Source organism: Crocuta crocuta, unplaced genomic scaffold (assembly GCF_008692635.1).
Source record: "Crocuta crocuta isolate KB4526 unplaced genomic scaffold, BGI_CrCroc_1.0 scaffold408, whole genome shotgun sequence".
In the NCBI taxonomy this organism is placed as follows: Eukaryota; Metazoa; Chordata; class Mammalia; order Carnivora; family Hyaenidae; genus Crocuta; species Crocuta crocuta.
The window spans coordinates 125,999-149,246 of NW_027527444.1; the positions used below are offsets into that span (position 1 = coordinate 125,999).

Below are 23,248 nucleotides of genomic sequence, written 5' to 3' on the forward strand. Positions count from 1 at the left end.
AGGCGTGCAGCACCTGCCAGGCCAGCACCAGCGGGCTCAGCGCCAGGTTCACGGCGGCCAGCAGCAGCACCGTGCGCCGCCAGCGCGCGGCCAGCGCGCCCCGCTGGTCGCTGCGCTTGTAGGCGTCGGGCAGCTCCCAGCCCCCGCGGAAGAGCGAGAAGGGCCCGCGGAAGAGCAGCAGGTTGACGTTGAGCGCCAGGCCGCGGCTGAGGAAGGCCGCGCTGCCTCCCCAGGGCAGCGCGCAGCGCGCGGGCAGCAGGCCCTTGTTGGCCAGCGCCACCTTGTAGTTATTGTAGCGCAGGATGCGGTGGTGGACGTCGAGCTCGGTCAGCGGCCGCGGCTGCACGCACAGCCCCCCGCTCTTCTGCAGCGCCAGCAGGCGGGACTGAACCTCGGCCCAGGGCACCGAGCTGAGCTCCTCCTGAGGAGAGGGCGCTGTTGAGCGTCGGCCACCAGGGTTCCCTGGCGCGGCGATGCCCAAACTCACCTTGACCCGGGCTGCCTCCCTCGTCTGCCCTCTCCCCACCTTCCTCACCCAGGCTCCTTCAAGGGGCGAAACCTGTCACCTTGCCCGTTCTGCCCGCTCCTGCCCCCTCCTCCAACCTGGTCCCTGACCCCGGCGCTTCTCACTTCCCTTCATTGTCTCCTGAATCGTGCTCCTCCCGCCCCTGCCCTGCCGCTCTCAAGGCCATGAGTCATGGGCTTCCCAGGGACACCTCCTACTTTAACTTCTTCAGGTATTTGGTCTCAGCTTCTCAGGAGCAGATTTTCTGGAACACCACCCCCCCCCAGTTCTTCCAGAGGGCACAGAACTGCTGCTGCTGGGAATTGGGGATGGCCTCCTTCCCAGCCCTATCGCCACCTCTTCTCTCAGCATGCTTTGGGACCGCCCCTTCCCCCAGCGCCCCCACCACTCCACCGCCCCTTAACCCTCCTAAGACACTGGCTGTGTCCATGTCTGGGTGGGGTGCTGGCAGATCTCACTTGGGTCTCATCTGCAAACCTCACGTTAGCCCAGTTTCACCCAGCTGCCCCAGTCCGGCTTAGTCAAGTCCCTCCAGGCCAGCCTCTCCAGTCCATCCCAGGCTCTCCCCTTCCCCTGGAAGGAATGGGGGAAGAGGAGAAAGAAGGGAGGAGGAGAAGGAAGAGAAGGGTCAGCAGCCTCCTGGAGAAGCAGTGCTCTAACTCCTGCCTTCCCCCACCGGTGCTCCCCTGGCCCGCTCCTTCCTCCCTGCACTGACTCTGCTTGTGCTCCTCCACTCGAGGGGGCTTAACCTCTCCCCTTGCCCTGCAGGGGAGCCGTGTGGAAGGTTCTGCCCTTCTCAGGGGAGCAAGGGAAGTTGGCTGCGGAAGACAGCCTTTGAGCTGGGCTGTAAAGAAAGAACTCAGGAATTGTAAGAAGGAGCATGAACAAGATGGGGAGGCCAGAAAGGGCAAAGCACGAAGAAGGGCAGGAAAGGGGCGCACACAGTGGCCCGCTGCTATAGTGAGGGAGGCCAGAAAGGGCGGCGGGATCACCCGACGGGGCCTGACCACTCAGTTGCAGGCTGGCGGGCCCATGTCCTCACTGCTGCCCACAGATGCTCACTGCCGCCCCACCTCCTGCATCCGGGGCTTGGACCGCCTTCCCACCTCCTATCCGTCGCGGCCCCACCCAAATTCCTCCTGCCCTGTGAAGTCGGATGAACGCCCTTCCTCTAAATATCCACTGTTTTGACCACAAGCATGTGACCCTACATCATCTTCTGTAACCCAAGAAAGTCGACAAAACTCCCCTAGAATAAGGACCATGCCTTGTACGTGGTGATTCCTCTTCTCCTGACGTTACTCAGGGCCTCAGGTATCAGTGAGGGCTTCTGCCTGTCCGCTCCCCACTCCTCCCTATTCCTGCCCCCCTGACGTGGCACCCCCTCCACGGACCCGCCCGCCCCGCTCACCGGGGGGATGTGCAGGGCCTCCCTGTAAAACACCTGGATGTCCCAGTAGCTGAAGAGGTTGCAGGCTGAGCGAAGCAGCTGTAACAGCCAGAAGGCTGCAGCCAGGATCAGAAGGAACACCAGCAGGGGGCTGGAGCGGATCCTGTGGGGAGAGGGGGGGGACAGAGAGCATCGAGAGAGTGGGGGCCCGATAGAAAGGGAGACCAGACTTGGGGAGCGACGGAGAAGCCACAGAGAGGGGGGACCCAGCTAAATCAGCAGTTCTCCGAGTGTGGGCCCTGGGAGACCCTGAGGCCCTTACAGGTGTCAGCAAGGTCCCAACTTTTTTCAGGTACGACGAAGGCTTTCTGCCGTGTTCATGCACATTCTCTCATGAGCGTACGGCAGACTTTTCCAGAGGCTACATGTGTGACATCATGTCGGCAACTGATGGAACGTGTGCTGTGTATTCTTAGATTTTAGAGCTCTCCTCAGCTTTGATCTCGAACGAGGTAAATACAGATAGGATTCTCATAAGCAAAAGCTCCTGGGCGTTCTTGATCAAGTTTAAGTGTATTAAACGTGTGCTGAGACCAAACACTTGGAGTACTGCTGATTTAGACCAAAGGACGAAAGGATGGGGAGGGGGGTTCTTGTCCGCTCGTCTCCCCCCTGCAGGCTCCCCCCCACCAGCCGTCACTCACCGCTGGGCACACTGGGAGGAGGACAGGATGGCATCCGCCAAGGTGACTTTGCTGTGGAGCAAGCCAGGTCTCGTCCGGTTGTTTGGTTGGTTGGCGAAGAGGATGTTGTAATCCACGCAACGAAGGAGGAAGGTTGTGAAGGTGACAATGAAGACGAATTGTCTGGGAGACAGGGAGTGCAGTGGCCAGGTCTGAGGGCAAGGCAGGCTCCTGCCCCAGCCTCCAGGTCACCCTCGAGGGTCCTCCCCTCCCTGCCAAGGGTCCTCCCCTCCCTGCTGAGCCTCTGGGCTGCTGGGGTGGGGGGGTGGGGGGGGGCCGCGGGGACCGNGCTGAAGGGGCAAGATGACGGAGTCTGGGGCTGGGGACAAGCATCTCACCCCAGCTGGAAGACATCCTCTAGCAGGATGCAGGCAAAGCCATTCCTCTGGTGGTAGCTATAGATGTGGCAGCGCGTCAAGAAGCAGCCTGGGGCACAGCGGGCCTTTCTCCACAACACCTCTCCCTCACTTCCACAACCCACTGCGCCCTGACAGCCTCCTGGCCAAGGATGGCATCAGCACCAAAGGGCCCTCCCTCCCCCACCAGTGCTGCCTGGCCCAGCGCAAAGGATATCTTGGTGAAGAAGCTGTCCAGGTTCTGGATGTGGTGCCAGGAGCCTGGGCACAGAGGGGAGAGTGTCAGGACTTGGCTCTCATCTGAGCGACCAGTCCACATCCTCGGGAGCCCCCAGGCCCTCCCCAGCGCGCCCCCTCATGGCCCCACATACTCCCCACTCACCTCGGAGCCCTTCGGGCACATGGAGCAGAGGCTGCTGCTCCTCCCCGTGGAGCGGTGAATCTTGGGACCCCTCGGGGTCACAGTCCTCCAGCCGCTCATAATCCTGCTCAGGGATCAGAGGGCCTATCCGCAGCCCAGGAGGGTCCTGGGGGCATCGGTGTGAGGGAGGGGGAGTCACTGGAGGCAGGGGGGGTGAGGTGGNAGAGCCCCCTGGGGCCTGCATCGCTGGGCAGGGGGGACCCAGGGTCAGAGGGGGGACGGAGGAAGGGGAGCTTCTTGTGTGAGGGGCAGGAGACAGAGAGAAGATGGAAATCCTCCCTCTGCCAGGCCCCCGGCATGGAGGAGGAGGAAGAGGAGGCAGCGGCATGGGGAGGAGAGGCACTGATCCAGGCCCCAGGTCTCCCCACCGCCCCAGCTGCCCTCTGTTCCCCCCCCAGCCCACTTGCCTCACCATGGGACCAGTAGCTTCTCCTGAGAGCTTGGACGATGGGAGCTGCTGCCGTATCCACAGAGGTCTGGGTTGCCGAGCAGGGACTCCAGCGAGGATGTGACAACAACAGCAGGTGACTCAGTCAGTGCAGGCCTCAGGCGTCCCAGCTCGCAGTCACCTGCCTGACCACTCACACCCCTTCCAGGGCAATCTGCGGCCAAACGTGTCATAGCCAAGCCTCTGGGAGGGGCGTAAGCTGGAGACACAGGGGCTGAAGAGCCCAGGGACACTACTGTCCTCTCCTCTGACCTCGAATGGATTTAAAGGGGAGGCCAGAGAGTAGCAGCCAAAGTAACAAAGCCAAGCGAAACTCCTACCAAAGGATTCTAAGACTATGAAACTAAGGTGTCAAATCTTTGATTTCTTAAAATCTGGTCTCCTCTCTCCTACACATACACACGGGGATCAACAGAGAACTGCTTTAAGACCAAAAGCAAAAAGAAGAGAAACAAAAGGAAGGGCTGGCGTTGTTTGTCTCACAATATGAAGGGGAGGGGAGACTGCCGGACTGGACAGGCAGGTTGGAGGAAACTGAGGAAAGGGCGGAGGTAAAGAAAGGAGAGACAGCTATTCTGGACGTGAAGAGTGGTTTGGGGAGCTTAGAGTAGAAAAGCGCTCCTTGGAAGTTCCATTATGTTTTCCTCTTTATCCTGGGAAACACCGAAACCCTCTTCCCCAGTCCTCAGCCAGTTTGGGGGCCCCCGTGAGAAGCATCAGAGCTGAACCAGCAGAGGGCAGCTGGAGGTCCAGGATTGGGAAGGATAACCTGCATGCACAGGGATGAGCTGGCTAAATCCAGTTCCTTGCTGCCACCTCAAGGAGGAGGAGGCAGCTGGGCTGTTGGCATGTTTGACGCCATTCCTGAGGCCCTGAATCACCAGGTTTCCTGCTGAAGCCCATTCCTGAGGTGCTGACTCAGCTGCCCAGGTGTCAGGGCCTCCAGCGCTTAGGCCTGAGGGCTGCTGTAGGGGACACTATCTGTGAAACAGAGAGAGGAACAAAGTGCTTCGCAGAGCGTTCACTGGAGGAATGTGAAGACAACCATGGAATTGCCTACAAAATGTGAGACCAGATAGGCCTGTTTTTCTCCTTCTGTGCTGCCTTCCTGGGATGGGAATTGTTACAGTAGCTCGGGCTTTGTGTGGTTTTAGCCCTGAGCAGGAGGCGTTTTAGCCCTGAGCAGGAGGCAGAACCACTCCTTCGAGGGGTGGCATCCTAGTGCCCAAGATGGAATCCCACATCGCAGAGGGGCTAGGAGATTCCCATCTCTCGGAAACATCTGCCAAGATGGGTTATGTAGGGTTTTGCCTGATCTCTTTTCAACTTCCCTCACCCCAATATGCCTCCGCACTCGCATTAAGACCCCTCCCATACACCCAGCCCAACCTCAAGCTAATCTGGCACGTTTTCATACCCAGCTCCCCCCCAGATTCATCGATTGACAGCTTCCCTCCCAGCACCCCCAATTCAAGTTAATTTATTATAAAGGGCACTCTTCTCTATCAGGCACCACTTGGAGGGAAAGGGGAATTGGATGAATGAGCCAGAGCCACTACTCAAAAAGAAGTCAGGGCCCCTGGCGTGGGGGGGATGGGGGGTTGGGGGGAAGTGTACTATGCAAAAAATTACACGGAAGAAAGAAATAAGCATTTAACAGAGGTGGAAGAGCTGTGCGGTGGGAGCCTTAGGCAAATCACCCAGGCTGCGGTGAGAAGGCATCTGCGGAAGAAGGATCCCTATAGGGGCCTCCATAAGCTACTCAGGACCTCCACACTAGTGGGTGTCAGTCGCTGAGTAGGCGGTGTATCAGAGTGGCCAGGATAACTTTTTCCCAAATACACGTGACTGCCATCCCTGGAGCTCTGACCTGTCTGGGAGAAACGGAGGGATGACAAGAAACGAACACATGTTTTGAAAAAATTCCCCAGGCCATTTTGGTCTCTTCCTCCCCTAGGACCAACACTCTACACTCCCTAGAGGCCCTGGGGCATCTAGAGTCCGCAGGCAGCACCCATTGACCAACAGCCCCGAGGTCTGGGGGTAGAGCTGGCGCGTTACTAAGGATACCCCCGCAGCGGAGGGACGCGCTAAACCTACACCCTTAAAGTCCCCTCAGGACTGACCCGGGCAGTGGGCGGAAGGCAAAGCCCCACAGGTTCGGCCCCGCCCACAGCTGGGGGGCGGGCGGATAGTCGTCTGTCTCCAATCACAGTTCCGGAAGGAAGCGGTTTTCTTCAATCACAGCTAGCGATGAGATTGATGCGTATATCCACCAATCATCGCCGAGACGCGAGGGGGCTGTCGGGATAGGGGCCGGTGCCAACATGGAGCCCTCAATGGGATGAGGGTGAGGCTGCCGTTGCCGGCTGCTCCTGTGTTCACGTCCCATCATGTTGGTGCACTTATTTCGGGTCGGAATTCGGGGTGGCCCTGTCCCAGGCAGGCTGATACTACCCCTCCGCTTCCAGACATTCTCGGCCGTCAGGTAAAAAGTGACAAACCGACTTGGGAGCGCGGGCCGTTGACCGGCTGGCGGGGCGTGGGGCCTGCCGGGAGATGGAGTCCCGGGCTCGCGCGAGGCCTGCTGGAAGTTGTAGGCCGGCCCGAGGGTAGACTGTCACTCCCCGGGGATTGGCCTCAATTATTTATAGCGACTACCCAGGTGCCCGCCGGAGACTCGCCTCATCTGTATCCGCGTGTGGGCTGCCTGGAGGGAACGCTCTAGGTCGGTGACCACACCGGGTCCGTCTTTCCCACTAGAGGGCGCCATGCTGCAAAGGTGTTGAGCCTGGGTCCGTCCCTGCCCCGTCCCTGTCCTCGTTCTTGGAATTGGTCTGGCAATTTGGGCAAAAGTTATGAGTGTCCAGAGACATTTAGTATTGGTGTTGCTCCCAAGATTCAATATGAGCTGAACGGAAATTGTTCTTAGATCTGGATTCTTTCAGCAGAGATTAAAAAAAAAAAGTCAATCTAGAAGCGCTGTACATGTGTGTTTTTGTGTGTTTACACATGTTGGTCCAAAGTGAGAGTGACACTTGTAGGAAACGAACGTGGACCCTGAAACTGAGACTCCAGTGTAACTGTTTTAAGAGAAGGGACGGATTCCTTCCTAATCCTGGAGGAGAAGAATCTGTGGGCCAGGCAGGCACCAGATTGGCAGGGGTGGGTTGATACCGACTTGTATCCTTTTGAAAGCCCATCGGATTGAAAGATGGCAAGAGCTGGGCCAAGCTGGAGCTGGAAGTGCCGTTGCTGGGAAGTAATTTGCCGGTTCTTGGCAGTGACCAAGCCCTGCTTTGTCTTAGTTTGGAGAAGATGAGAGAAACTGGAAAGTGACCATGGTAAATTATTAAAGTGCTTGAAACACTCCTTAGGAAAAGAGTAAGGGTATTGATATCATTTAAACCAGAGAGAAACGCAGGGAAATACATCAGACGATATGCAGGTATTTGTGTGGCCACGAGTGCAGTGTCTTTCAAATGTGCAAGTCACAACACGGGAGATCCTAAAATGAACGTAGTGCGTCAGGATCGTGTCAAAGTGAATGGAATAGAGGGTGCCTAGTGAGCACACGACTCCTGATCTCAGGGTCATAAGTTCCAGCCCCACGTTGAGTGTGGAGCCTACTTTTTAAAACAAGTGAGTAGAATAGAATACATGCTTTAAAACTAGGGAGAGTATTGTTTTGTGAAGCATTTCAATTTTGTGTGACCTGTGTTTATTGTACTGGGTGGCAGTGTACGACGTATTTCTTACTGTTGACCTCAGTGAGTCTACAGCTTTGCAAACAATGCAGTAGCAGGTCAGGTCAGATTTTTCCCTTCTGTGTTTCTAATGAGGCCATGCACTCAACAAACAACTGTTTGCTGAATATCTGTTATGTGCGAGAACTCTGCTAAGAGCTGGGGATGAATGTGAATAAGACAGAGCTTCCTGCCCTCAAGGAATACAAAGTCTCAGGGGGAAATTGGACAATTACACAGGGCAGAAGGAAGGTGAGCTTCTCTGTCTAAAACTTAGGATAAATATAAAGTACACAGTGGAAAACGAGACATAAAAGCCAGGCAGATGGAGTGGGATGGAAGGAGGCATAACACAGAGGACCCAGGCCTCCTTGAAACAAGGAAAGGAGGAAGTGGAGTCCGAAGTTGAAGCTGGGAGCGTCTGAGAATACAAAAGACCATCACAGTAAAGAAAAACGTCATTCTATTAATTTTTTTTTTAATGTTTACTTATTTTGAGAGAGCAAGTGAATGCCTGCAAGCAGGGGAGGGGCGGGGAGAGGAGAGAAAAATCCCAGTGTGGAGCTCACTATCACGAACTGTGAGATCACGCATGACCTGAACTGTAATTAACAGTCGGACGCTTAACCCACTGGGCCACCCAGGTGCCCCTATTTATGTGTTTTTTTTTCTGTAATGCTTATTTATTTATTTTGAGAGAGAGATTACATGAGGGGCAGAGAGAGAATCCCAAACCAAGGTCCTGCTCTGTGAGCGCGGAGCCTGATGCGGGGCTCAATCTCACGAACGATGAGATCATGACCTGAGCCAAAATCAAGGGTCAGATGCTTAACTGACCGAGCCCCCCAGGTTTCCCCCTATTTGTTTTTAAAAGCCATTCCCCATCAATAACCTCACTTGAATTTTTGAACATCCCACCATTTACTCTTGGCCAAATAACTTCTGCTTATAACAGGGTCCCCGTAGCCAGGCTCGCTCTTCTCCAGCCTTGTCCCCTTTGCTGTGACCTTTAAGATGCAGATTTGATTATGTGCCTCAGCCTAAAAACCACAAACGGCCCTCCTTGCCCTCTAAAGCCCAGGCGTCCTATAAAAACTTGGGATGCCTGTCCCACCCATGCCTCCTCTCCCTTATGTACTCCAGGCTGTAGCTCTTCGATCCCTGACGTTTCCCATTCTTTCGTACCTGCAGGTGCCCCAAACACACTTCCTACCGCCTAGAGCTCTCCCCTACTTTATCCCCACTGCCTTCACTTGGCCAGCTCCTTCCCATCCACCCTCGGGTCTCATCAGGAAAGCCTCTCCTGATTCCCTCACCCAGGGAATTCGTGTTCTGTGCTCCCTGAGCACCCTGCGCTCCCCTTTCCACATTCAGCAAGCTTTGTCACTGGCTGTTAGTCCTTCCCGCTAAAGCATAAGCACCATGAGGGCAGTTACGTGCTCTGTCCTGTTTGCCTCTTCTTCCCCGTGCCTCCCAGCAGAGCGCGGGCACACAGTAGGCACTCAACCCGACACCGCCGTGTGTCGATATGGAAACTGCAGAACAGAGGAAGTGATTTGGGCCGATCTGAGATGACAAGATACATTCTTTGGATTGTTCATTTCTTTTTTTCTCCTTCAGTTGATAGGGAGCATGTCACCATTTGCCTCCATACACCATCACATAAGCACTCAGGGCCTGGGAGGAGCCAGGGTGTTGGGGTACACTGAGCAGTGACCAGGGGCAGAAGACTCGGGGCCAGTCCAGGCCCTGCCACACCCAGCCTTGGGCACGGCACACGCGGCAGACTACAATAAGACTGGATACTGGAATCACACCGCAGGGTTCCCCTCGTGTCCAGGTTCTGCTGTGTGGGGACAAATGGCTTCAGCTCTCTCCGTCCCCGTGACATTCTCTTCCATCAAGTGAGAATAGGGCATCTCCCTCCCAGGGAAGGGAGCATCAAACACGGCCGGGCCACTGACTGGCGAGGTGGGGGCCACGTGGGCCACGCGTCCCCACTGCAAGTGAGCCGAGTGCCGGGCGCTGCGGGGAGCGCTCCCCCTCTCTTGCCTCTCTGAACCGGATTCACTTGGGACCTCTGTTTCCTCGACTGTAAACGGAGTGCCTGCGGACTAGCTGCCGCCCAGAGTGATGTCGCACAATCAGAAAGAGTGTGGGTCGGAGATGGTCCCTGGAGGCTGAGGGGCCCCAGCTGTCCGACGGCACAGCGAGAGCACCTTTCTGACTTGGTTACTGGCCGTTGTCTCTCTCCTCAGCGACTTGGCCTCGATGGGTTTCTCTTAGAAACTGTGGTTGCTAAGGAACAGCCCTGGGAGGGGCAGCGTAGGACCCTACGGAGGAGGGAATGCTGTCCAGGGGCCTCAGCCCAGAGCCGGCCTGGTTTTTTGCCCCCTTGAAGTTCAGTCGGGGCCGTGAGCCAGCGATGCCATTGTCTCCCTGCAGGTGCTCTGATGGCCGTCACGGCTCCGGCCTCCTCAGGGCCGTGGCCCAGCTGCGCGCCCAGCTCCGGGCTCCCCTCCTTCGAGCACCTCCAGCTCCCAGCCGAAGACCCTCTGCCTGGCGCTGGGTCGGGGGCGTCCTCCTGGGCCCTGTGCTGTGGAGTAAGTGCCCCCGCCTCTGCCTTGTGGCGCTGTGTGAGGCAGAAGAGCCCCCGCCTGCCGGCTCCAGGTCCCCTTGTGTCGGGGATTCCCACTTTAACTGGAAGCTCTTCTGGCAGTTTCTGCGCCCCCACCTGCTGGTCCTGGCGGTGGCCGTTGTGGTGAGATGCCCCTCCCCTTTCCCCCACACCAGGGCCGGGGAAGGACCCCGCCAGGGGCTTGCAGAAGCGCCAGCCGGAGCTGCCTGGGGACAGCTTGTCTGCCTCACCAAGTCTCAGGATAGACCTCAGGAAGCAGCAAGCGCTGGCTGCCTCGGGGACCGGAAGCCGAGGGGCGCCGGGAGATCCCGCACGGGGCAGCTCGGCATGCGCGGTACAGGAGTCCCCAGGCACTGGCAGCCTCGGCTGGGACTCAGAGAAGCACAGGGGTAGCCAAATGCGAACAGCTGCAGGAGAGGGAGGCCAGGGTCAGGGCCAGGGATGGGGAAGAATATGGCCCCCTCTAAAGGTCTGCCCCCCGCCCCCCGAAGCTGGCACTGGGTGCGGCCCTGGTGAATGTGCAGATCCCCCTGCTCCTGGGCCAGCTGGTGGAGATCGTGGCCAAGTACACGCGGGACCACGTGGGTAGCTTCCTGACTGAGTCCAGGAATCTCGGCACCTACCTGCTCATCCTCTATGGCGTTCAGGTACAGCGGGAGGGAGGGTCTGGGGGCCCCCGCAGGAGCCGCCTGGGCGCCCCTGAGTGCCCCGGCCTCTCTCCCAGGGCCTGCTGACCTTCGGGTACCTGGTTCTGCTCTCCCGCATCGGCGAGCGCATGGCCGTGGACATGCGGAGGGCCCTCTTCAGCAACCTGCTCCGGTACTGCCAGCTGTGGGGTGCGGCCGGGGGGGGGGCTGATGGCCTCGGGGGTGCGGATACATGTAGGGGGAGGGTCTCATACTGAGCTAACGTCTCCTCTTCTCCCCAACCTGCCGTACCCTTGACCTACCACCAGACAAGATATTGCTTTCTTTGATGCTAAAAAGACAGGGCAGCTGGTGAGCCGATTGACAACTGATGTGCAAGAGTTTAAATCATCTTTCAAACTTGTCATCTCCCAGGTCAGTTCCCCAGGCCCCCACATATACACACACACACTCTCTCTCCAGTGTAGACACAGCAGGCCAGCCCCCAGGTCAGTTCCCCAGGCCCCCGCATATACACACACACACTCTCTCTCCAGTGTAGACACAGCAGGCCAGTCCCACCCCGCCTTGCTGTTGGGCCCTGAGCCTAGCTGCACACCAAGCGAGAAGCCCGCTGTCTGGTGAGGGTGTGGGTGACGGAATGGGGAAGTTCACGGAAGGGAGGTACTGTGGTATCATCCAAGGTCAGACAGGCTGTTTCTCTCCTGCTCTGAAATTCTACCTCCCCGGAAAACCTTCCCCAAGGACTCCGACGAGAGCCCTTCCTGGACCGGCTTGCCAAGAGCAAAATCGCCCCGGCCTGCCTTGCCCCCAGAGTGCCTGGCATGCTGACAAGTGCTACTGAGAATGAGTGAAGGCTTTGTCCTGCACTACCGATGTCCCGTCCTCCTCCGCCCCCATGGTCACCGTGACACTGGCCCGCGGCAGTCCCTGGGCAACACCCCTGCTTGATTCTCTTTGTTCAGTTCCGAAATCAAAACGCAAAGCAAATTGGGATTTGTCTGGGAGAAGGGTGCCGCGGCCCATAGGCATTCTCTCCCAGGCCTTTCGCGCCTGCGAGGAGAGAAGGTTAGGTTTTATGACTGGGTGGACTGCCACTTGGCCTCCCGGGGTCAGACCCGTGGCCTTGGCCTTGTGAATGTAGCTGCAGCCAGTGGACCCTTGGCGAAGTTCCCATGTCGTGGCGCCGATGCCACACAGCCTTCCCGCCTTCCTTCTCTCCCCCAGGGACTGCGAAGCTGCACCCAGGTGGCTGGCTGCCTGGTGTCCCTGTCTATGCTGTCCCCCCGCCTCACGCTGCTCCTGATGGTGGCCACACCCACCCTCATGGGAGTTGGCACCCTGCTGGGCTCGGCTCTCCGCAAACTGTCTCGCCAGTGTCAGGAGCAGGTAGCAGCACCCCTGCCCAGCCTCGCTGTCCCCGTTCCTACCTGCCCCTGCCATTCCGCCCCGGCCCCGACCCAGCCGCCTGCTTCTGGGACTCCTTGCAGATTGCGAGGGCGACGGGCGTAGCCGATGAGGCCCTGGCCAACGTCCGGACCGTGCGGGCCTTCGCCATGGAGCAGCGGGAAGAGGAGTGAGTCCCCGACGGGGAGGAGCAGGAAGCAGGGAGGACTCCCTGAATGCACCCTGCCAGCCCTGCAGTCAGCTATTTCCTGACGGCCGGGCTTGGGCTGTCTCCCCAGACGGTACGGAGCAGAGCTGGAAGACTCCCGCTGTAAGGCAGAGGAGCTGGGCAGAGGCATCGCCTTGTTCCAGGGGCTCTCCAACATTGCCTTCAACTGTGAGTGAGCAAGTCCCTCCCCGCCCCCTCCGGGTGGGCGTGGCCGGTCACAGTCATGGTCACCGCTGGGGATGAGCTTGGAGCAGCGAAGGGCAGGTCCCAGCCAGGCAGGGGAGGGGCGGCTCTCCGCCTGCTTGGTGTCCTTCAGACATCTGTGGAGCGCCAGGTGCGTGAGCTCTACCAGCACACATGCACGGGTGTGCGCACACACGCACACACGCTCACACTGGTTTCCAAATGAAGCAAAGGCAGACGCTGTTCCAGGAACTTGGTGATGTCTCATTTGGAGGCACAGCAGGGACCAGAACTGGGGACTGACGCCTGGGTCGGGCTCCGTCCCCTGCTCCCAGCCGCTGCCTTCCTGACCTCCTGTCTGTCCCTTTCCACACGCAGGCATGGTCTTGGGCACCCTATTTATTGGGGGCTCCCTTGTGGCTGGACAGGAGCTGACGGGGGGAGACCTCATGTCCTTCCTGGTGGCCTCCCAGACAGTGCAGAGGTGAGTGCGAGGCTGTCCCCATCGTGCAGCACTCCTCGGGTGGCGGCCTGCCCCGAGGGCTGCCTGGGGAGGGTTCCCCGTGCATCCACGAGCTCCCTGTAACCCAGTTCATGGACCATACACTCAGGAATGCGGCTGCCATCCTCGGCCGCCAAAATGGTTCTGACATTTCCGGGACAGCTTTTTAAAAAATTGGTCATCATGGGGCGCCTGGGTGGCTTAGTCGGTTAGGTGTCCGACTTTCGCTTAGGTCATGATCTCGCGGTTCGTGGGTTCGAGCCCCGCGTCGGGCTCTGTGCTGACTGCCAGCTCGGAGCCTGGAGCCTGTTTCAGTCTGTGACTCCCTCTCTCTCTGACCCTCCCCTGCGCACGCTGTCTCTCTCTCTCTCCTAGAAATAAAAAAAAAAAAATTAAAAAAAAAATTGGTCATCATAGCAAAATACACGTAACGTCACATTTACCATATTATGTTTGTAAGCGTAGAGTTGTGCAGCCGTTACCACCATCCGTCGCCAGCCCTTCTTCGACCTGCAGAACCGAAACTGCCTATTAAACACTGAGCCCCCACGACCCTGCCCCAGCCCGACAGCGTCCATGTCTGTGATGTGCCCACTTGGGTGCCTCACGTAAGTGACATTGCACGACGTTTGTTCTTTCGTGGCTGTCCTGTCTCACTCAGCATAGTATCTTCCAGGTTCATCCACAGCGTAGACTGTGTCAGAATTTCCTTCCTCTCTGAGGCTGAGCAAGATTCCGTGCACAGATAGACCGTCTCTGACATGCCCTTTACGAGCTCGCTCGCCTGCCATCCCCCGCCTGACCTTCCCGGGGACGAGCGGCTCAGCCCCTCCCCTGCGCCTCCTGGCCTGGAGCTCACTGTGTTCGTTGCTGTGCGATCTGCCCGCTCCACTGGGCCTGTGTCCCCGAGCTCTCGGCTCCCTTTGCTCAAAACCCCCAAAGCCTCCCCTCTCCTCTCTCTTCTGAGCTAAACACGAGCAGTTCCGGCTGCCGTTTCCCATCCCTGTATCTCCCCCACACACTGTGTACATGAAAGTCCGGAAAGCATAAGTAGGTGTCACGATGAATAACAGAAGAGCGAATATGAAGATCAGGGACCCGTATTACTGCCAACCACGCCAGGAGAACGGAGTATCACCCCACAGACCNTTGCTTCTGGCTCTTGTGGCCTGGCTCTGCGTCATGCCTACTGCCTGTTTCCTGCAGTGCCCTCGTCATCAGCTTTATCGTCCCAGGTGGACCGCAGCCAATCCGAAGACGAGCTGGTAGAAAAGACTCCCGTCCTGGGCCCCGTTTGTGTCTGGTGCTCCCATCTCTGCGCCCATTCACCCCTTCTCTGAAGTTCAGACCCTGGGTGGCGTCTTCCCTCCTCCAGCCTGGGAACTCTTCCCTGGTAGCCTGGGGACGAAGAGACCCTTGACTGTTGTAGAGATGGGACTTGGCCCAGACCCCAAGCTGGGCCCTGGCCTTGTGCTCTGGTCCTGAGGAGCCTGGCAGGCCCGCCGGGTTCCGTGTCATACGGTCACCATGTGGCTGTGCACAGCAGTGCTGGGAAGGGCTCCCTTTCCCTACATGCCCCAAGCCTGGCCCTCCCCCATCAGGCTCGCCTTCATCTGGGCCCCCGTTTCTCTGTATGGCCTGAGTTCATGCCCTTTCCTTTCCTCCCCACAGCACTGGCCAGTCAGTTAGCAGAGCTCTCTTGCAAACAGAAAAGCCTAGGAAGTTCATCTCTGCTCGCTCTCTCTTTCTCTCTCTCTCTGTCTCTGGTTGCTAAATGGAGCTGCTCCCACAGTCACAGGCCTTAGGAGCATCCCTTGGTGGGGGGGCTTCCACACATGGAGATTCTTCACCACCCACCTTGCCGGAATTCAGTCTATTTTATTTAAGAGGCTGGTGTATTTTCTCCTGGGGTCCAGCAGGGGAAAGGAGGGAAGGGAGGCAGCCTCAACCTTTAGACCCCATTCTAGGTGTTATTGTGGCACTGGGTCTCTGGAGGAGACGGAGAGGTACCCAGACAGGCCACAGTCAGGGCCAGGCCGCCTGGTCTGCATCCAGGTCTGGGCCTCCCTCACCGGGACTAGGCCACCTCCCCTCCAGGCCTCTCCCGAGAGCCAGGGCCTGCCTTCTGAGCCGTCTCTTTGAGTAGGGTCCTCACACGCCAATGAGTCACGTGCATCCGGTCTTTGGTGGCTGCCAGGCACCTCTGCCAGGCCCTGATGGCCTCCAGATCTCTTGTGGAGAACATTCTCCCTGTCATCCACAGATCCTCACTGTCTTGGCTCTTCCTTGCTTGGTGCCTCTCCACTCCCTCCGGCACGGGCCAGTTACTCTCTGAGCCTGCCAGCACCGTTTCCTTGCAGGCCCTCCCCTCCTCACCGCTGGTGCTGGAAGAAGTGACTTTCCTCTTCCAGGCACTCAGTCTTTCCTCTCCGAGAAGGACCCGCATGCACACTCACAGACGCGCGCGCAGTGGCGTGGGCCAGCCAGCCTGGTCAGGGGCTGGTGACTGAGAAGCATGACTCACCACCTTCCAGCAGCCGACAGCCCTGCTCGGCAGTGGAGGCGACCCCCTAGGCAGAGACACACTCGCGCCACAGGGCAAGCCCGCGCTAGCGTCTCTATGGAACTTTGTTTTGGGGCCCTGCCCCCAGAGTCTTCCCCCACCCCCGCCGTGTTCCAGGGTCCTCAGTATTCTTCCTTCTATGAAAGGATGAACATCCATTTTTCCACCTTAATTAGTCCTCGCTCCCCCAGGAGTCTGTCAGGCAAGATCTGACCTTGACCTCTTGGCCTTGTGGGCCTGATCTGTTCTTGGCGCTGGAACTCTCCCTGTGTAGCTGGTGCGGGCAGGCGGCACGGAGCCCAGCTCCTCTGAGCCCCGTACCTGCTCTCTGCGTCCATCTCCCTGGAGCCCCCGGGCCTGAGGTAGCGGACAGTTGTCACGCTCATCTGGCCGAGGGGAGAACAAGGAGATAACGTGGCTCCAAGGAGAAACGACTTGCCAGTCAACTATCTGGTGTTGCTGGATCCCAGGGCTCCTGCCGTCCCAGATTTCAGGAACATTCTGTGTTCGCCTTCGGGCTCCCTGTTTCCTAGCCTCACACGGCCGTCCGGCCCGCCCCCGTGCAGCTGAGACCCACACCCTCCCCTCTGGCGTCAGCCTTCGCTGGGGCCCTTGTCCCCACTCTTTGATCCTTTCTCTCCTCCTCCCAGGTCCATGGCCAACCTCTCTGTCCTGTTCGGCCAGGTGAGTTTCAGTCAGGGGGCGGGCCCTGGGGTGTGGACATTGGATCTGGGCTGGAGTCCTGGCAGCAAGCAGCGTCCCGTGTGCTGCAGGCACCGGGTGTCAGGTGGAGGGGACTCTGTGAGAGTCCAGGAGACGCTGCCCGCGGACCCCACCCCTCCCTCACCTCGGCCTTTAACCCCCTCCCCAGGTGGTGCGGGGGCTCAGCGCGGGCGCCCGGGTCTTTGAGTACATGACCCTGAGCCCGTGCATCCCGCTGGCTGGGGGCTGCTGCATCCCCAGGGAGCACCTGCGCGGGGCCGTCACGTTCCACAACGTGAGCTTCAGGTCAGCGGCGTCAGCGGGTGGCCGCGGGGGTCGTTCCCTCTGGGCTGAGGGCCTGTGGGTCTGTGTCTCCCTCTAAACGAGCCCCCCTCGGGGTACAGTGAGACTCGAGGAGGGACTGTGGCAGAGAGGGGCCAGGAACCTGCTCTAACTAAGGGTCTCCGTTGGCTCCTTTCAGTTACCCCTGCCGCCCCGGCTTCCAGGTCCTACAAGACTTCACCCTCACGCTGCCCCCTGGCAAGATCGTGGCCCTCGTGGGGCAGTCCGGCGGAGGTGAGAGGAGGGGCCCCTTCACCTGCCACCAGGGGCCTGCAGAAACCATGCCACCTCTCTGACCGCCCTGTGTCCCCAACCCCAAACAAATCCCCAGGAAAGACCACGGTGGCTTCGCTGCTCGAGCGCTTCTACGACCCCACGGCCGGCATGGTGACCCTGGATGGGCAGGACCTGCGAAGCCTCGATCCCTCCTGGCTCCGGGGCCAGGTCATCGGCTTCATCAGCCAGGTGGGGAGAGGACAGTCTTCCCAGGTGGCAAGTGTGTCTCTGACTTGCAGACGCTCTTTGTCTTTTCTCTCGGTCCTTACTGCACAGGGGCCTTTCCCCTTTCCCTCCCCGCCAGCCCCTTCACCCCTGCTCTCTCTGTGGGGTGGGAGCAGGGGGTGGGCTGCGCCTTCCTGACTTGCTCCCCCTCAGGCACGGGATCTGGGACTTGCCCCCCACCCCCACCCCGCCACAGCTCCTCCCTTACCGCCATCCAGGCAGGTGCGCTGGGACGCTCTTTTAGGACCCCTGGGTCCTCTGACAAGCCTGTGGTGTCCAGAAGGTCTAGAGACCACCGCCCCTGACTAAGCAAGGCCCCATGGCCCCACCCTGAAGCCCTCGGCCCCACTTCTTTCCTCTTGTGTGAGGTCGCACCGTCCAGAGAGGGCCCACCCTTCCCCCCGTGAGTGGATAAAGAGGGCATCCTCACCAACCTACCTCTGCGGAGGAAGCCAGAATGTCGCCCCTTTCCTCCCCCTCTCTCCAGAGAGGAGGGGCTTTGCCCGGCCAGCTGGCCCGGCCCCCTCCCCATCCCACTGCTGAGGGGAGGGCCCCTGTGCCCTGCGGGGGCTCGGCCTCTCCTCACTTTGATAGGTCTCTCTCTGTGTTCTTGTTGGGTTGTAACTTCGAACTGCCCCCACCTGCCCTCCAAGAGGCCCGTTCCGATGTGGCCAAAATCACCTTCTCCTGAGGCACCCCGGGGGGCTTGGGGCAAAGTCAGAATGTGCAGTGTGGACCCCCCCGCCCCCCGCCCCCAGGAGCCAGTCCTGTTCGGAACGACAATCATGGAGAACATCCGTTTTGGGAAGCCGAGCGCCTCAGATGAAGAGGTTTATGCAGCTGCCCGGGAGGCCAATGCCCACGAGTTCATCAGCAGCTTCCCCGAGGGCTACAACACCATAGTCGGTGAGTCCCGGGGCAGTGCTCCGCTCGGGTCTGCTGGGCCCTCAAGAACGGGCCACGGGAACCCAGGCCTGGCATCCGGGAAGGCTAGGCCTGCAGCCAGGGGGCAAGACACGGGCCCAAGGTGCAGCTGCACGCAGGCTGCAGAGACCAGGGGCCTCAGGAAGTGCGGGCGCAGGACGCGGCCGGGACACTTGCAAGGGGTCTGCGGTGCTGGGAACCTTGAGGGCTTAGCAGCGGCCTCCACGTGCTAAGAGCGGAGAGAAGCTCTGGACCGTTGTTACTTCTCGTAATTCCTTGCGCTTCAGGCTCCTGTTTCATTCCTGCCCTTCTGTTCCTTAATTTCAAAGTGTTTCTGTCTAGTCACCCACAGGGCTTGATGAGGCTGAACAGGCCTCCCTCCTGAGCGACCCGGAGAAGGGCGTTCGTGGATCTGGGACATTGCAGTGTCGTAGCCTCCCACTGGAATATTCATATCGCGCCTTGCAGCTTTGTGCATTCATCTCGGGGGGTCTTGTTTTCAACCTTGGGGGCCATGTTTATCATCCCGAGTCCTTGACTCTGTTGCAGAATGTTCCGGCACATCTCCAGATGTAGGCATACCTGGGGTTCTCAGCACTTCTTGAAACTTAGGCCTTAGTCTGGCTGAGCTTCAGGCTCGCACTGCCCCTGTCTTTAGCTGTCATCCACGCTCTGTTACCGACGCAGCGCTGTCTGGTCACTGCCTAGCGCCCACACGCCCCTGCCTGGAGATGCTGTGCCCGCCCCGCCCCCTTCAAGCTCCACCTTCCATGTACCTCTGTCTCCAGCACACTCCCAGGCTCCTCTGGGGCTTCCGTCTGCCCTTGCTGACCTCTGACCACCGGCCCCCGGTGCTCTTTTTTGCTCCCAGGCTGCCCCCTCTGCTGTTTCCTGCAAGCATGGTAGACCCCAAGTATGGTCTTCCCAGAATGCCCTGTGGCAGGCCGTTACCATGCTCCAGGGCCCACATCTGGGTCATGGATGTCCCCACGCCAGTGGAGACCCAGCCGGCCAGGAGAAGGCAGCTAGAGCCGCAGGCGCAGGCATGGCTCTGAGACCCTCCCAGGTGGGAGGGGCACTGAGTCCCGCGTGTGCGCCCCTCCCGCTGTCTGGTGGGAGTGCATGTATGCGTTTGCACAGGGTCGTGGGGTCAGGATGCTGACCCATCAGAGGCAGGACAAATGTGCCTGGTGCAAGGTGGGGAGCCCGAGGGACCAGATGGAAAATTCCAGACGGCCCAGGTACCCCTCTGTGGGGCCTCCCCCAAGTGCAGAGCCGAAGATCGCTTCAAGGCCCTGCCCTGGCCCCGTCCTCCCCAGGTGAGCGGGGCGCAACCCTGTCTGGTGGCCAGAAGCAGCGCCTAGCCATCGCCCGTGCCCTCATCAAGCAGCCCACGGTGCTGATCCTGGACGAGGCGACCAGCGCCCTGGACTCAGAGTCCGAGCGCGTCGTGCAGGAGGCCCTGGACCGCGCCAGCACCGGCCGCACAGTGTTGGTCATCGCGCACCGGCTCAGCACCGTACGCGGGGCCCACCACATCGTCGTCATGGCCCACGGCCGAGTCTGCGAGGTCAGCTGGGGGCCGGGCAGCGGGTGGGGACAGTTTTGACCGCGGACACAGTGGAAAGAGCGGCTCAGCTGGGCCATGTGAGGGTCTGGCCTGGCCCTGGGGGCCTGGGGCATGTTCTGGAAGCGGCACCCTGTGCAGATTCAGGAATTCCTGCCCTGGCCTCTCAGGGCCCATTTCTTCCAGTACCCCGGGTGGGGGGGGTTGTAGAGCTACTTCATGACTCCCAGGACCAAAGGGAAGGGACTCGAAGTGCAGAGCACTAGGGAGAAGGGGCCTAGGGGCCGAGGCACAGCAGAGGCAGCACCAGGTACCCTGGTGAGAGGCTGGCCGGGAGCCCATCTCCAGAGGCTGCTCTGCAGCAAGGGTCAGAGCCCCCCAGCTGCTCACTCGAGTGAAAGCTGGAGTCTCTGGGTTCCCTGAGGGAGACAGGACTCGGGTGCTCTTCCAAAGCCCGGCCAAGCAGGCAGGCGGCGCTAGCGAGTTCACACAAGCCAGTGCTCTGGGTTCACAGTGCCTCCAGGAGACACTGGCTAAGAAGACAGTGAGCCCATGGCGCTAAGAGGCCAGCCCTCCTAGGGCTGTGAACTGGGCTGGGGTGACCACCTGGCCCTCCTTCCTCTCTCCAGGTGGGGACCCATAAGGAGCTCCTGAAGAAGGGCGGGCTGTATGCGGACCTCATCCGGAGACAGGCCCTGGACGTCCCAGCTCCCGAGATGCCCAGAGGCCCCAGGAACCGCCACCCCAAGGCCTGAGAGCAGCTGGTTAAGTTCTCGCTGCCGCCGAGCATCGACTTCCGGGACTGGGGCTCGGCTTGGGGGGCTCCCAGGGACCAAACACCCAGGAAGGCCAGTGTGCCGGGGTGTGGGCTGCCGCTCCCCTGCTCACAGTGCAACCCCGGCCTCTCGCTGAGCTGGGGGGTGGGGGGTCGGGACCACTCCACCGTCCCCCGCTTCCCCTTCCTGCCTGCCTCCCTCCCGCCAGAGCCCTGAATCATTGGGCTGCACAGAGAGGGAGGCAGAGTCCCCAGGCCCCTGCTCTGGCCCCTCCCTCTGCCCAGACCCTCCCGACCCCTCTCAGGAACCCTGGCGAGTTAGCCCCCTACCTGATAGCCTAAAGGCATCAGGCCTCACCTCTATATAAACCAGTGTCAGGGGGAATAGGAGTTCACACTAGGGTTTCCCCCACCCGTGCCAGGACCTCAACTTCCTGGCCGACTCCCCTCTCTGCTCCGTCCCCACTGGCTCTCTGAGCCCCAGGAGAAGGAGCCCGTCCCTCGGGCCAGGCCCTCGAACCACAGCCCCCATCCTGAGAACAGCTTCCCCTCCTGCACCCTATTCTGTGAATACTGGTCCTTTTTCTAGATTTCATCCCCCCCTCACACTCCCGTCCGGTGAAACAAGTGCCCCACATGCCCCCGGCCCCTGGGAAGGGGGAGGAGGGGCAGGGCATGCCGTGGTCCGTTCCACGAGGACCTTCCGGCTTTCCGGCTTACTGGGCCGTCTCACCCCTGCCCTGGTCCCGTGCACCTCGGCTCGGTCACCCTGTGAGATTGTGGACGGCCCTCCCACACGAGGCCACCTGGCTCTGAAGGAGACTAAGCCGGAGCCGACAGATACCCTGGACTCCAGCCACAGGGGTCGTATGGTGCTAGAGGTCACCAAACCTCTGGGGGAAGTTAGTACCTAGCCCCCAGGCTGACAAAACGCAAAATCAGTTGGATTCATCCTGTGGCCCTGAAGGGGAGTGCCCTGTTTCAGGGGCGAGAGCTCCACTGTAGCCCGAGGCCAGCCTGGAAGAAGCGGTGTTGCCTCAGGTGTGAGTGCAGGAGCCAGGGGTTAGAGTCCCCGCAGCCTCCTCTGGGTGTGGCTTGGGAGCAGATGCTCCTCTGGGGACAAAGTACCTGAAATGTCCCAGGGCCACAGCCACCCTGGTTTGATACCTGCTTCCTTACAGATCCAAGGTCACTGCCAGGGCGGCCACAGCCCAGTGGGGGCAGAGCGTGGGGTGGCCTTGCCGCTTAACACCCACCCAGGCAGTGCGGCCCAGAGTCAGCCACCGCTTCCGGCCAAGTCCACGCAGGCCTGCCTCACCCCTCCTTCGAGCTCCTGCTCCCCCAGCTCCAGTCCCACCCCCCCAGAGACCCCCTTGACACCAGACTCTGGTCTCTCTGGACCTCTTCAGGGCGGCCTCCCCAAATCCTAGCCCCCCACTCCCCCACCCCAGGGAAGTAGCGAGGTCTGTGGCGGGCCTTGAGCCGGAAGGCTGTGGGTCAGCCTCACGCTCGCCACGTGGCCTCAGCTTCAACCTTGGCTCCTGTGACTATTCAACACGGGTCATATGCCTGGCGGTACCTCTTCTTGAGAGTTGAAGAGTTGAAATGGGGTAATCTGTGGGAAAGTACTCACAACTCCCTGTGCTCCAGCCTCAGGAGCTGGTCACGTGTACAATAAACTTGTTCACCTCCTTCCAAGCTACGCGTATCATGTGCCGCACACCTGTGATGGGTGTGACGCTGCCCCTGCCCCCGTGGAAGTGCGGGCTGGTCGGGACAACAGACAGGTGGACAGGTGACTGCAGCGCCGTGTGATCATGGTCAGTTGGCAAACCGTATTTCTCCCACTCACAGCCAGTAGCCCACCAGTGTGAACCCGGCAGCCTCAGTGCTTTGTGGAAAGAGACGGAGTAGAAATAGATTTCAGTAAACAAATTAGTGGAGGGAAACCTGTGTGCTCTCAGGCCTGCTGTACGGCGTCTCTCTGTTCGCAGCTACACGGGCAGATGAGCATTTATTTAACCAAATGCGGGGCTGGGCATTGACGAGGACCAGGCCCTGGCCATCTGCCCTAGGGGTGTCTGGGCGACCCCCCGCAGCCCCCAGCCACCGGGCTGTCCTGCTGCCCTGTGTCCCCACGCCTTGGTTCAGCATGACACCCTTGCCCCACTGCAGGCCGGTGGCACCAGCCTTGCGGACGGCCACCCTGCTTTCTGGAGGTGTCTGCTCCGGCTGCTGGGAGTCCTCCCCTGGCCCGTGCCGTTGTCTCGCCGTGCTGGGCACTGTGGCCTGGGGCACCCCAGCTGGGTCAGGGGCTCTGTATCTCTCCCTTTAGTAAAGTCCCCCTGCTTGGGCGCCCAGCTGACTCCATGGGTAGAACACAAGACTTTTGATCTCAGGTCATGAGTTCAAGCCCCATGTTGGGCATGGAGCCTACTTTTAAAAAAGGGGGGGTGGCACCTGGGAGGCTCAGTCGATTAAGCGTCCAACTTCTGCTCAGGTCATGATCTCACAGTTTGTGCATTTGAGCCCCACGTCAGGCTCTGTGCTGACAGCTCAGAGCCTGGAGCCTGCTTTGGTTTCTCTCTCTCTCTCTCTCTCTCTCTGTGTGTGTGTGCATCTCCCCTCCCCTGCTCACACTTTCTCTCAAAAATAAACA

The 23,248-nt window shown here is 59.7% G+C and overlaps 2 protein-coding genes across 3 annotated transcripts in view; one reads left to right on the forward strand and one right to left on the reverse strand.

The window, feature by feature from the left end:
• Nucleotides 1-3,851, reverse strand: part of ATG9B (autophagy related 9B) — a 10,383-nt gene extending 6,532 nt beyond the window's left edge. The window contains exons 1-6 of the mRNA XM_077761500.1: nucleotides 3,398-3,851; nucleotides 3,233-3,276; nucleotides 2,998-3,062; nucleotides 2,621-2,782; nucleotides 1,938-2,079; nucleotides 5-421 (exon numbers count right to left, since the gene is read on the reverse strand). Coding sequence (XP_077617626.1) covers nucleotides 5-421; nucleotides 1,938-2,079; nucleotides 2,621-2,782; nucleotides 2,998-3,062; nucleotides 3,233-3,276; nucleotides 3,398-3,851 — 1,284 coding nt within the window. The remainder of the gene's footprint in view (nucleotides 1-4; nucleotides 422-1,937; nucleotides 2,080-2,620; nucleotides 2,783-2,997; nucleotides 3,063-3,232; nucleotides 3,277-3,397) is intronic.
• A 2,351-nt stretch (nucleotides 3,852-6,202) lies between these two features.
• ABCB8 (ATP binding cassette subfamily B member 8) lies at nucleotides 6,203-22,287 on the forward strand. 2 transcript variants are annotated; one of them, XM_077761044.1, is made up of 16 exons: nucleotides 6,205-6,372; nucleotides 10,076-10,391; nucleotides 10,760-10,915; nucleotides 10,993-11,087; nucleotides 11,224-11,329; nucleotides 12,143-12,304; nucleotides 12,406-12,491; nucleotides 12,601-12,698; nucleotides 13,092-13,197; nucleotides 16,429-16,462; nucleotides 16,650-16,786; nucleotides 16,962-17,056; nucleotides 17,154-17,287; nucleotides 18,082-18,229; nucleotides 19,567-19,817; nucleotides 20,444-22,287. In XM_077761044.1, exons 1-16 carry the CDS (start codon nucleotides 6,278-6,280, stop codon nucleotides 20,567-20,569), a joined length of 2,145 nt encoding a protein of 714 aa, XP_077617170.1. In that variant the 5' UTR covers nucleotides 6,205-6,277; the 3' UTR covers nucleotides 20,570-22,287. The 2 variants fall into 2 exon arrangements, with proteins under 2 accessions (XP_077617177.1, XP_077617170.1); XM_077761051.1 differs by lacking the exon at nucleotides 10,076-10,391 and having other exon boundaries at nucleotides 6,203-6,372.
• Nucleotides 22,288-23,248: the final 961 nt, after the last annotated feature.